Source organism: Macadamia integrifolia, chromosome 7, assembly GCF_013358625.1.
Source record: "Macadamia integrifolia cultivar HAES 741 chromosome 7, SCU_Mint_v3, whole genome shotgun sequence".
Lineage (NCBI taxonomy): Eukaryota > Viridiplantae > Streptophyta > Magnoliopsida > Proteales > Proteaceae > Macadamia > Macadamia integrifolia.
In genome coordinates this window covers 26,730,789-26,745,031 of record NC_056563.1, presented here as the reverse complement: position 1 = coordinate 26,745,031, position 14,243 = coordinate 26,730,789, and the positions used below count along the sequence as shown (strand labels likewise).

General features: G+C 37.3%; 1 protein-coding gene across 2 annotated transcripts in view; it reads left to right on the top strand.

Annotated features, from left to right (window-relative positions):
* The first annotated feature begins 492 nt into the window (after nt 1-492).
* The window catches only part of LOC122083134 (serine/threonine-protein kinase STY46-like), a 30,458-nt gene continuing 16,707 nt past the window's right edge, over nt 493-14,243 (top strand). For both annotated transcript variants that reach the window (XR_006141570.1, XM_042650832.1), the window contains exons 1-6: nt 493-1,050; nt 1,626-1,740; nt 4,985-5,079; nt 5,211-5,330; nt 10,743-10,797; nt 11,905-12,015. Coding sequence is in view for 1 of the 2 variants with exons in the window: in XM_042650832.1 (XP_042506766.1) it covers nt 857-1,050; nt 1,626-1,740; nt 4,985-5,079; nt 5,211-5,330; nt 10,743-10,797; nt 11,905-12,015 (690 nt within the window). In the remaining variant the exon portion in view is untranslated. The remainder of the gene's footprint in view (nt 1,051-1,625; nt 1,741-4,984; nt 5,080-5,210; nt 5,331-10,742; nt 10,798-11,904; nt 12,016-14,243) is intronic.

Sequence of the window (14,243 nt, the reverse complement as noted above, 5' to 3'; positions counted from 1 at the left end):
AACTGGCGGTTCTAGATCATACTAACACTCATTGAAACCAAAACAAGAACCAGACCGAATAGCTTGCTCTAGACCAATTGACACCCTTTTAAATAGACCAAATCGGATCGAAATCAAACCAGACTGAACCAACATCATAAGGAATCCCGATTCATATGCATTATCGTTAATAAAGAGATTCACTTTCCAATACTAATTCATTAATTAATTAAATAAGATAAACTCAAATCAACTAAAAAGCACACGTGCTAGGATCCACGTCAGCATGAGTGGATGGGGATGGTGCGCATTCCGCCGAGTCCGAAACACTTTTCCTGACGAACGGCGAAACCGATGAGCGGGCGCTGCGCACCCCACTGCCCAGGGGCTTAGTGCCCGCAGCCCACAAGCACAAGCACTCTGTACTTACTACCGCCGCTGTTTTCATTTAATTAATAATTTATAATAATAATATAATTATATTGTTAATTGATAGAGTAGTCACTCCTCACTAGTCAGTTTCCTTTGTCATGCAATTGAAGTACCAGAGCTTAAAATATAAACTTTTTTAAAATAGCCTACATGTTTTATTTCTATTTTTCATCTTCTTTCCTTCCTTTCCTTGTTTCTTCCACCTTCTCATCTTCTGTGTCTCTTCGGGTTTTCTCTCTTCGCTGTCTCGTTCTCTATTTTTGAGATCAATATATATGACCGTAAACCATGACTGGCCGTTGTAGGCTGGCGCTGTTTTTTCTTGTTTGGATATGAGATTCTGACTCGAACAGAGAGAGAAAGAGAGAGAGAGAGAGAGTTTTTGTGAGAGTTTATTCTGTTTGATTTTGTGTTTATTGGATAGTTTTTGTTTCTTTGTTCTTTAATGGCGATGGACGATAACGAGAGTTGTAGTAGCAGAGCTGTGGAGTCATCACCAACCCATCATCGTCAGCAGAGACAGAAGCTTGTGGTTTATAACGAGGTGCTTCGTAGACTCAAGGAATCTAATCATGAAGAGGCTAATCTTCCTGGTTTTGATGATGAGCTATGGTCTCATTTTAATCGACTGCCGACGAGGTACCCTAACCCTAGATTTCTTTTGCTCCGTTCGTTTCCATTTTTTTTTTTTTTAAATACTTTTCTGGTTTTGTTGTGGTTGTTTAGTTTTTGTTCATTGTTGTTGTCATTGTTTTTGTTTTAGTTTTTCCTGATAAAAGATAATTAAAAAGTTTAGCGTCATAATATTTGTATCTGGAATGTCCTTTTAGCATTTTTTCTTTGCTTTGCTTGTTGTTCTGCTACTCTTTTTTTGGTTTCTTTTCCTTTCGTTCATGTCGTGTTTGTAATGCACTTTGATGTATTTCCTTTTCCTAATTAGATATGGTATTCGGTTCTCTCTCCTTGTCTTCTGCAATCTTCAAACTGAGAAACAGATATGTTGAACAGAGCAAGTTTATTCCTTTATGTTAGTAATTATGCCTCTGGTAGACAATTTTTATCATGTTTTGTTTTTGTTATGGCTTACGTGGTCACCAGTGTTTTGGTATTATGATCGTTGCTGCTACGGTCTGGCTTGCTAAGGTTTTGAAATTTCGTTAATGTTTCTGTTTGTTTAATGACTGTTTTGAAGGATTTTATTTTCTGCATTGCAGATACGCTCTGGATGTGAATGCCGAGAGAGCAGAAGATGTCCTCACACATAAAAGATTACTGCAACTCGCTCATGACCCTGATAACAGACCAGCATTAGATGTGCGCCTTGTGCAGGTAAGAACGTTTGGTTGATTGCATTTTTAATTAAGCTTTTTGATCAATTATTTGCTGGCTATTAAGGACTAACCTGTCTCAATCTTGGTTCTAAGTATCCGTACTTTATTGGAATATTGGCTGATACACGGCTGAGAATGATTCGCACATCAATACTGATACCTATAACCTTGATCTCAGTGCTTAACTTATGTTGGGATGCATTTTCCTCAGTTGTACTATGCATTAAGTTGTCATCTAGTAGTACACTTTCTGTTAACATGAAAGCATGTAATGTATATCTCTCAGTGGTGGCATATTTGTTAGACAGCTTCTGCGTTCATATAGTATTTTTTTCCTTGATATATGGTTTTTCATTTTCTGAGAGAAAATTTACTCCAAAAATTGGAGCAAAGTTCTTCAGTTACTTGAAGTACTGCCATTGCAATCTCTAAATTCATAATCTAAAAGGCTCATCATTCTTGGTTACATAAATGGGTTGTTAATTAAGGTTGTAACTTTCTGCTGGCCATGGTTAGATCTTGATCATGAATTTTCCTCTTTAGCAGATGCTTAGGCTAATATCAACTAATGAAGTAAAGTAAGAAGAGCAGAAGAATGCGAATCACTAATGAAGAAGGATAGTCAATGAGGCACGCCAGATTTACTGGACACACAAGTTCCCTATTTGTGGCTTAGTAATTATCTTTGAGATGGAATGATAATGCAGAATTTCATATCTTTTGGAGAAGGGATTGCAAGTTTTCAGAATATGATGAGCTTTTGCAACTGATGTGGTTGTCTAATCGAGTGGGATTTTTCTCCCTGGGGGAAATATTCTTTTGAAGATGCAGGATCAAGCAGCTTCAGATTTTGCAAGTTGACAATCAGAGTTTTGACTTGTAGAGCCAAATAACATTAACATCTTGCTAGCTCTTGGGATGAACCTTCAGAAAAGTGAGTGAGGGAGAAACTAAGTACTCAAACTTAGAGCAACCCAGTGCACGAGGCTCCCACTACTGCAGGGTCTGGGAGGGGCAAGTGTATGCAGCCCTACCCAATACCTCTGCTCCGTAGAAGAGGCTGTTTCCAAGTTTTGAACATGTGACCAACATGTTGCAATAGTGCAACTTAATTTTTGTGCCACAGGCTCGCCCACTAAAGCAAACCTAGTGTATCTTAGCTTTCCTTTGTGTTGCGGTCATGCATAGGCAAATCACCTACATACATTCCCCCCCCCCCGGGTCATCTGTCTTTAGTGTTCATGGCTACCTTTTGTACATCTTTCTCTCTCTATAATATCTAATTTCCCTTTTGTTTCTTTTTACATCTATTCTAACTTTGAAACCCTTCCGTTTCTAAACCTTACCTATGAAATTATAGTGCCAGATTTGTTATAATCCCTTTAATTCTCTTTTTGTTCTGCATCACCTTATCATCTTCCATTATGCTGGTTTAAGTTTTTTTTTTGGGTTGAAATGCTGAGTTTAGTTTCTGACTATATTTATTGAAGGGGATTCTGACAACCTACCTCTGCATGAGTTTAATTCCTTTCTGATTCACGGTTCAAAATTTCGATCAGAATAACCGAAATTTCATGAAATATATTGGTTTCAAGAAACCAAACGATATAGGGATCAACTTTGCTGCCATACCAGATTTCGATTGAAATTTCTGCAAGATTTTGATGAAATTTTGACTCATTTTGATATAATTTGGAGATTTCACCCCTCTTAGCCTGATAACTCTAGAACTACCATAAAACCACAATTTTTGGTAAGGTCCTTCATTTTGCTACTAAATCAAGACTTGGTGGTCAATGGTGGAGCATCCACTTCAACATTTCGGTTTATTTACATATTGAATAGAATTTATTTACATCGTTGGGACTGTTTGCATTTGAGATCCTATCTGTTTGGACAACTCCCTATTCTGCTTATGCCACAAAAGCTATTAGGTTAGGCATGCCTTCTATGCAAGCCCACCAGTGTTTAAATCTACAAACCACAGTCCTCTAAATTGCCTGAGAAACGGGGCAATTGAGTTCATATCAATGTTGATGCAAACATCTGTTTAGAATCTGCTATCCTCTTGATCTGAGATGATACCTGCCTACCTTGAAATGTGGCCCTGGCTATGAAATATGGTTGTTGCCTTGGATCCCCATGGCTGCTGGTCATTGCCTTGGTGACGTGACAATTGTGGGTGCTAAAAATGAGAGGCCTTGTTGTACACATGTTTCTCTTTGCATTTTATAGAAGTGATTCTTATTTATCTTTTTGAGGATTATTAATTTGAATTTAACTGAAAGAGGAGATTCATTAATCACTTAGTCTTATGTCCACCAGTAGACGAGTTCATTGCCTCGCATTGCTGATGTGGGTTGTGAGGCTGCAAACACGTGACAGCAGGGTGCCAAAAAGATGATTCAAATCCAGCACTGTGCCGTTGGATTATGGGCTGAAACCAAACCTAATTCTGATTGATAATGGTCAAAGAAAATTGATAATTGCCAAAGAAATTCTTACTTATGTTGGCATTACTCTATAGCTTGTAGATCAATTTAATGTAGGTTGACCTGCTATTGATCAACAGATCTGCAAATTGAATCTGAGAATCCTTAAGTGGGGCCTTGTGGTTGTGCTTGACATGGTGGATTTGCAGTAGAATTGCTTGACACCTGAGAGGAGATCACATTCATAATTCTCACTGTAGAAATTCTATTCAATCATCTCCTCTCTCCTTGGTTTTTGTCTCCCCTAGATTTTTAAACACCCTTTTGTTTGGAACATTCTGTCTTAGATGGAGCTTAATTTAATTGGGTTTGGCTTTACTAGTGGCATTGGATTATATGCTGGCTTATTTATTAGGCTGAACATAGGCTGTAAGGGTCTTTGATTGGATTCAATGGATATGAGTTGACGGAATAAACCAAGTCCCCCTAGATTAATAAACACCCTTTTATTTGGAGCATTCTGTCAGAGATGGAGCTTAACCTAATCGGGTTTGGCTCAATTTAGTGGCATTGGCTTATATGCTGGCTTATTATAAGGCTGAACCTAAGCTATAATGGTCTTTGAATGGATTCGATGGACATGATCTGATGGGAATATCCCATCGGCTGCATCACTGGTTTTTTTGGTTGCAGTAATTCTATAAATATTTTGCATTCCTTGGTTTTATTTGATATATCTTTTTTTGTTTTTTGTTTTTTGGCATCGAAGGTCTGGAACTTTTGTAAAATGCATTTGTTAATCTTGTTAAGGTTATGCGTAATGGAAATTCAGTTGATTCCATCCACTCAAACTCTCCAAGAACTGAAGATGTGCAGGGTTCTTCCAATCAACCCAGGAGACATAGGTCATTGTTTTTCCCTGTTTCTTTTGAGAATATTCGTAGTATGTGATGCTCTTGCCATTTCAGTTTTCATTTTCACTCATTTCTATTCGCTTTATTTTAATTGATTGCCTGTTCCCCTTTGGATTCTTCAGCATTCATCCTCCTCCTGCATTTGGTTCATCACCTAATCTAGAAGCCCTCGCACTTGAAGCTAGCAGATCACATGTTGAAGATGGAGATAGATCTGTACATGACAATCCACAGTTCTCCCAGTAAGACAGCTGAAAAACATCTCTTCTAATTTAGCTTATCTATGGGCCCTCTCTCTCTCAAACATACACACACACACGTATGCTTAATTGCTTATGTGTTGAATGAGTAATACAAGGAAATTTCTCAGTACTTGTTTTGGTTGCTGTAGAACTGAAACAGTGAAATTAGTACATTTGAGGACTACTTTACTTGGTTTTATTCTAGTAACGTAATCTTCAGTATTCAATGTTCCTGGATAATTGTAGGTTAGTAAGATATAATTGTGAGACCTTTTATGCCCAGCTGAGCTGTCTAATGATATGGTTGATTGCATGATTGAAAATTGTTTTTGCTATGCTGCCGATGCTAATACATGTTTGAAGTTGGGAATCAACTTTTTGCACTTTGCTTCACATCACAGCTACGTTCTTAAATTCCTCACTGTTTATTTTTGTTTAATCAGGGCAATCAGTCTGATTGATAGTGTGTAAAAGCCCAAGAACATTCTGGCCAAGAAAAGCTAATGAAAACGATTAAATATATATTACATTATAAAATCCCGTTCCTTCTAATTCCTATTATGGTGTTGCTAAAGAAGTCATAAAAGAAGCGAAGGGTAGTCGTTAGACCCCTAAGGAGATTTGGTGGTGGGATGATGAGGTCTAGGCAGCTATTAAGACTAAGAAGCTAGTTTTAAGACATGACAAAAGACTAAAGAGGTAGACAATAAAAAGAGGTATTTTATTGCTAAGAAACGAAGCCAAGAAGATTGTGGGCAAAGCAAGGGTGAAGAAGTATGAAGACCTTTATAATAATCAAAACACAAAGGAAGAGGAACAAGCTATTTATAAAATAGCTAAAATGAGAGAAAGGAAGAGTAAAGATTTAGACCATGTTAGATTTAAAAATTAGTAATGATAATAGAGTGCTAGTAAGGGAGGACATTATAGAGAGATGAGTATTTTGCGGTCTACGAAATGGAGGCATTTTGAGTAAGAGTGGTACGGAAGATTGCGTTACTCATCGAGACACCACATTAGAGTGGCTAAAGCTAAAGAAGCCATAAGAAGGATGAAAGTAGGCAAGACATCAAGCCCAAATGAGGTCCCAATCGAAGTATGGAAGAGCTTAGGACTATGTGGGGTATCTTGGTTAACAAAGTATGTTTAACAAGATTCTGAACACAAGGAAAATTCTAGATGAATGGAGGAGAAGCACTGTTGTTCCATTCTACAAAAACAAAGGAGATATTCAGAGTTGCAATAAGCCAATAACCATAAAAGCATAAAACTATGAGTCAAACTATGAAATTATAGGATAAGATTGAAACCCACTTGAGAAGAGTTTTCAAAAAGGATCTCCATATGTTATGGTTATTGGCTTATTGCTAGGCATATCTTGGAGAACCAATTTGGTTTTATGCTACGCAAAGCCACGACATAAGCTATTACTTACTCTGAAGGCTCATAAAAATATTTAGAGTTTTCAAAAAGGATCTCTATATGTTCTTCATTGAGCTAGAAAAGCCTATGACAGAATACACAAAGAAGTACTCTGGCATGTACTAGAGAAGAAAATGTGTCGAGTAAATATATGGATATAATTAAAGATATGTATGAGGGTGTGGTGACTAGTTTGAGAACCGTGGGTGGTCAAGGTAATGATTTCTCTATTATAGTTGGGTTACATCAAGGATTAGCTTTAAGCCTTTATTTGTTTGTGCTTATCATGGATTATTTTACCCTGAACTTTCAAGATGTGGTTCTGTGGTGTATGCTTTTTGCTGATAATATTGTTTTTGTGGATAAGACAAAAGCTGGGATTAACGCTAAGTTAGATTTATGGATATCAACCTTGGAATCAAGAGGTTTTAAAATAAGTAGAACAAAGATGGGATATATGTTGTGTAACTTTAGTCACACTAAGACGGATAACGAAATGGTGAAAATTAAAGAGAGAGAGATACGGAGATACAACAAAGTGATTATTTTAGATATCTGGGGTCAATCATAAATAAAGTAGGTGATATCGAGGATGATGATTCGCAAAGAATTAAAGTGGGATGACATGGAGAGGTGCACCTTGAGTGTTGAGTGATCGACGTATTCAATTAAAACTTGGAAAATTCTATGGGACAATTGTTTGACCGGTTATGATGTATGGGGTGGAATGTTGGGCTGTTAAGAAGTGCCATATAGATAAGCTCAATGTAGTAGAGATGAGGATGTTGAGATTGATGCACACCAAAACAAGGAAGGATAAAGTAAGGAATGACCATATTAGAGCTGATTTTGGAGTTGCCCCGATTCATGATAAGCTCCAAGAAAGTTGCTTGAAGTGGCATGGCCATGTTCGACGAAGGCTTTGGGATGCACCAGTATAGAGGAGTGACCTGATTCAGATTGAAGGAACTAAAAGATCAAGGGACAATGCTAAAATGACCATAGAAGAACTAATGAGGAAAGACATGCATAGTTTAGGTTTTGTCTCAAGTATGACCTCGAATAGACCTGATTGGAGGGTAAGGATCCATGTAGCCGACCCAATTTAGGTGTGATTTTATTGAGTCGTCATCTTCTTCTTTTTATTGTTATCATTTTTTTGGCTTTTTGCACGGATCCATGTAGCCAACCCCATTTAGTGGGGATAAGGTTGAGTTGTTATTATCAAAAGGTTTTCTAACACAAGTAATATGATACTATATGTCAAAGAATAAAAATAAGAGGCTACTGATATGAAATTGAAACCAGTAAAAATCTCTTGGCAAACTAATTAATTTTGCAAAAATTCTACAAAATAATTATATTTTATTTTTAATGATTAGAAAACAAAAGTATATGGTAGAAACCAATATGTTACATGTTTGAAAATATAATTGTTAAGAACAAGATTTTGTAATGTTCCATGTCTTCTTAATATAGGCCGTCATCTTGTTCCACATCGTATTGGTGTCTCCCTCAAAGTCCCACTTTCTTTGTTTGACCACTTTATTAGTAAATTAATCCAGAGAATCTCCTTTTAATCTCCACCACCTTATATTAGGGCAAATATGTTCTCCTATCATACGTTTTTGCGTTTGACATATATCTAGGACCACCAGTCTATGTTGAGTGTTTAGGCTTTCCTAGGTTTAACCTTACTATTCTTGGTTTCTTACACAACAATCTTCGATCTAGTTAGGAAAATCTATTTGGCTGGTGTGATGCCCACTTTTGTAGGCAATGAAATGCTCCGGTCTCTTTTCAAAGAAAATGTTCACAATGGATAAATCATAAGTTTCCTCAAATTAAAACTGAGATCCCCTTTTCATTCCTCTCTCCAATTCCGTAGCTTCCATGTATGTAGCAGCCTCTACGATCTCTTCCAACATGTCCATTGAGGTCACCTCCTATAATATTCTTTTCTCCTTGACCAAAAACTTGCACTAATTCATCTTTGTGTTCCCAAAATTGTAGCTTACAACTTTCATCCAATCCTACTTGGGGTGCATAACTAAATACTAATTATTTTGACAATCTCTTTCTCTAACACGAGCTTGATGGATATGATTCTATCTCCAACTCTTTTAACATCCATTACATCGTTCTTTAGATCTTTGTCCACTACTATGCCCACTCCACTTCTATTTGTTTGATCTCCTAAAGACCTTATTTACTCCATAATTCTGTTTGAGCCAAATATTTTGCAGACTATATCCCTAATGAAGGGAATTCCTTAGGGGAGGCCATCACTAGGCATTCATATTTTCCTAGTATTTGAATAGATTTACAAGATTTTCTTGGTAAGGTTAGAGAGGAAAATGAAAGATCCAACCGTTGAAAAGTGAAAGTCATTTCGTTTAGTATGATATCGTTTCACACCTTGCAGTGCTTACACTTCTCTCCCATCAAAATTCTGTTCAAAAACCTCGTATAACAACTTTTATGGAGAAGGATTTCCCGCAATACAACAGTTCTTCCATACCAACTTAGCTGCCCGGCGTTGCTATTGGCATAACATCCGATACACCATAGGTTGGCCCAACACAGTCCTCTAATAATAGGGTTGGCTCCTCACAGTTCTCCCTTTAACACCAACAGTAGATAACAAACGAACTGTCTCGTGACATTCTAAACCCATCTCATGTACCACTTGAATCGACGAACAACCGAACCCTTAGGACCCTCTTCAACCCCAAGATGTGATGAGTCGACATCGAGGTGCCAAATGACTCCGTCGATGAGAGCTCTTGGTAGTCACCGTCATTTTTCTGGGTCCTAACTTTTGAGGAAGAGATTTGTGTGTGTTGTTCTTTTCTTTTTTGGGAAGAACTGTTTTGGCCTTTGTTAATTATCCTCCCTTTTCCTTTTTCCTCGAGGAATATTGTCTTTGCTGCAGGGCCTTGTTTCTGGGGTGGGGGTGGTCTACTAAATTTCATGGATGTCAGAGGTATAGAATGTTTGGACAATTTTGTGGATGCAATTAGGAACGGGCTCCATTTAGATTCATAGTGAGTGTAAGCAATATGCCCAAAGGAGGGTTTTATGTTCTTACCTCCTCGCAGCCTGCTTTTAATTTGGGATCATCAGATCAGCTATCGTAATTCTGGACATAAAGCTGATTACATGGTGTTGAATATGTGTTGTTTTGTCTCAACAGAATTTGGTTATTGGTGGCCTCAGACCTTTAAGCAGAGTGCTTGCTATGAGATGTATATCTATTCTCCTCAGTGATGTGCTTTTAGAGTCGTGGGAAAGTTTGAAACATGGCAATAAGAATTATTGAAGAGTATGCCTTGCCCATGACCATGTTTGTGAAGGACACAAAAGAGCTGCATAAGTTGGCGTAATAAATTCACAGTAGCTTCTTTTTTTTAGGGGGGGGGGTTGGTGGTGGTGGTGGGGGAGTTTACATCTTCTCATGAAAGAACTTTGTCGCATATCCTTGGTTTTTGTAATTTGTTTATTTGTTTTTGGTTATCTGATTACATTGGTCATTTCATTCTCTTTTTGTGTTATGATTTTCCAAGACTTTTTATTTTTTATTTTTATCATAGATTCTGATGTTAATATGGTGCTAGAATTTGAAACTGGTGAGCAAATGATTCTTTTTTAAGTATCAAGGGAAAATGTTTCATTATAGTTGCACTTTGAATGTCAATTAAGTTGGTTATGATTATTATTCTTTAAATTGGCCTTGTCAGTGGATTTTAATATGATGCTAGACTACTTATATTTTCTCCTTCTCTAGTCCTTATGAGAATTTTTCTCAGTGGTAATATTTAATAGTTGATTATAAATTTGTAATGTTCAATTTTTTTGCTAGGTTGAAGTTGAAGTTTACTAATTCTCGAAGGTTTTGTTTGTTTATATATTTATTTTTTAAAAGTGCACTCTTGTATCTGTTGTATTGTAACCTGGAATTCATGGTTTTTGTGTATTGGAATCATGTAGGCCCATGCATGAAGTCACTTTTTCAGCCGATGATAAGCCAAAACTTCTTAGTCAGGTAATTCACTGGTTCATTTGGTCAGTTTTTATGATCTAGGATCATATAAATTTGAAAAATTTTATGCATGATAAAATGGCGTTAGATGTACTAATGCTTCTGTGCTATATTGGTGTTATTGCAACTTGGGCTTGTTGGGAGCCAACCCATGCTAACCTGGATTAGTTTACTTTCCAGTCCATGACCCTCATGCAGGGAGTATTTTTCTTTTCTTACCAAGATGCAAAGGAACTGGCCCGGGGGGGGGGGGGGGTGGGTGTCATGAGAAGTAAAGATACGTTAATAGCACCCACCCCGATTATCCAAGATGAGTGCATTTTCCAGCCTCCAACTTGGCCTATCAACTCCCTGCCTAGCCAACAAACCTTCATTGTGGTTAGCTGTCCTCGGATTTTAACTGAATGCGCAATTCACCTGGAAAGCAATGAAGGGATTTGAGACGTTTGACTAGCATGAAGGGATTTGAGACTTTTGACTTTTGACAGGAGTATGTTTCCAATGTTTTTGCTTCCTGTCTTTTCTCTTTCTCATTTCTTTTTGCATTTTCTTCCTTTCATCTCCCTTCCTTGTGTTTGTAGGGCTCTTCGTATTCCTTTTATTTCTTTTTCAAAATTTCCATTGTCCTTGGCAAAAGAAATTTGTTGAAATCAATCTCGTGTAGAAATCGGAAAGACAAACACATACCATTTCTATCAAAAAGTTATCTTTGTTTCTGGCTGTGAGGATTGGGTAAAACACTCTGTTAACAGGATGAATGTGAGAATGCTTGTTTGTCTTTAACTGACCACACAAGTCCTCTAGTTATAATATAAAATCGTGATAGAGGCATGGTTGGAATACAGAAATCATAATGAAATTACAAGTATACCCCCCATCCAGCCGCCCCACTCTAATTAGGGTCGGTGGAGGGGGGAAAGCCCCAATGTCCCCCTGCGGCACACTAATCATTATTCTAACAAACTCACTCCTCCATCTTTTCCTTTGTGTCCGGCGCACTAATGGTCTGTGTTTCCTTGTCCGCTATACCCTGTGGAAGTTTGTTAGATTCTTGTATTTTCACGCTTCTGATTTGAGTTTGTCATACTTGTATTAATTTTAAATTTCCAGTTGACATCATTACTTGCTGAGCTTGGACTGAACATCCAAGAGGCACATGCTTTTTCCACAGTAGATGGCTACTCCTTAGACGTCTTTGTTGTTGAGGGCTGGCAATACGAGGTACTTCTTATCCCCTTTTTCTCCATTTTATTATGAGATGAAAATGATTTCTTACTATTGAGAAGGCACTTGTAACATTTCTCCATGGTGTTGTATCATTGATATGCTGCCTATTGTGCTACTTTGCCACATTGTTTCTTTGTTTCCTATGTCATGCCTTTCACTGCTATCTTCTTCTTCTCCTTTTTTATTTTTTATTTTTTATTATTTTTTATAATAATTGTAGTGAAACCAGTACTTGAAAAGTAGGAGAGAAAAGAGAGAACGATGGGCAGGAGGAGGAACTTGAACCATGATTGATTTAGTGTGTGTAACTGTGTATATGTATAATGGCTCCAGCTTGGAACAACAAGGATACATATTTACCGTAGAACTAGTGTTGAGCATATGAAGCAGCCGTAGACGTCAGTGAGCACAGAGAACTTCATTCTGTAGGCATTATCAGCACACTTATAATTATTAACAATAATAGAGACAAATTTAGTGTCAGAATAAACCCAGGTAGCAACGAAGTACGAACGAAGGAAGTGTTAGAGAACACCAACCGCAATCCAAAATATCATGACAACAACGGTATCAACAACATCAGAAGCCCAGATGTGGTAAATAGTAATCTTCATAACGAAGATAGATTAATGTAGGACTAAGTTTGAAAACGCAAACTAATCCAACTGCAGGAACTTTTAGTCAAAAGAACAACCACTAAGCACCCCAAAAGTAAACAATAAACAACAGTCCAGAAATAGGAATCGAACAGCCCTTTGTAAATCAGAAATTTTGACTAAGAACTCAGATTTTCAGAAATCAGATATCATACCGAGGACAATTCAATAGCAGAAAATAGAGTATTAAAACAGACCATACTCAGTAACAACACCACAGGGACAGAACAACCAAAAATAGAACTCAGTTCTGTGCAGAAGCACAATCGACCAGAATCAGAGAACTAACCAGACCAGACCATCCCCTGGTCTGATGGGCATGGAATTAGGATCGAACCTCCCTTCCAGCAGGGGGGACACTCGATCCAAAGGGGAGCTCAATCCGATGGCTAGATAGCCCAGTAAGAGTAGTCGATACTTGGAGAATTCTGGAAAAAAACTCAGATCTGAACTTAACAGTAGATTAGTTCTCTTACCTGAGTTGCAGAACAATAACAGCAGCAATAAGTTTTGCCCACATTAAACAACAATAACACAATAAAGAAAACCAGAAAATAATAGCAACCCACTCGGACTTCTCGCCGCAGAGTGTCGATTGGATCAAACACCAATCCCTTCAGCCTTGATCAAACACAAGACAACTCTTCATGAAGAAGACAATAGCAACAACCATTAATTTTTTTATCAAAATCATTCTGGGCTTTTAGGAGCCTCCTCTTCTTTATTTATAATGTTAATAGAAGGTTCCTCAAAAAAGAAACCAAATATTCTCCTAATACAATAGTTACTAAAAACTGAAATTAGAAACTAGTTGAAAAAGGAAACTAACTACTAATGACTTGACTCAATTAATAACTTGACTCCTAAGGAAACAAATATAACTCAAATCAAACCCAACTAAAAAGGAAACTAACTAGTAATCCCGTACTCAATCTTAGAGCCCCTCTTTTAGATTCATAAAAGTGGTCTATTACACTCAAAACACATGGGATCAACAGCCTAACATGTATGGAACCCAACCCTAGGCTTATTCCTAATAAAACATGCCTATTTTGGTAATTAATCTGCATCATAGATAATATTGCAAATATCGAGGTATTCAAAAGAACACAAAAAATAAGGGCGGTGATCTGATTAGTATGATCACATCATTAGAGATTTGATTAGTAAAGATCAGATGCACTTATAAGCCTCAGATAGAGGTCACATATAAAATTGCAGGATAGGTTGCTGCGAACCCTTGATAAAAGAGTAGTATAGGTTACTGGCTTATTGCTAACCAAGTAAAATCATAGTTGTCCAGGTGCTAGGGGATCCAAGGCGTTGGAGGGCTGGCCATCCACTACGCTTAGGCGACAAGGGGGTGCCTAAGCGACCAATGCATTTTAATGTTTTTTTATATATATATATATATATATATTTTTATGTAACCATTTATTTACTACAATTAGTATAAAAACAGCCAAAGGCCCAAATAGCATATTAAAAATTATATAATTCTACTTATTTGCTGCATGAAGTTTAAAGAATCATATGAATGCAATATGGTATAATCATGCTATCAAT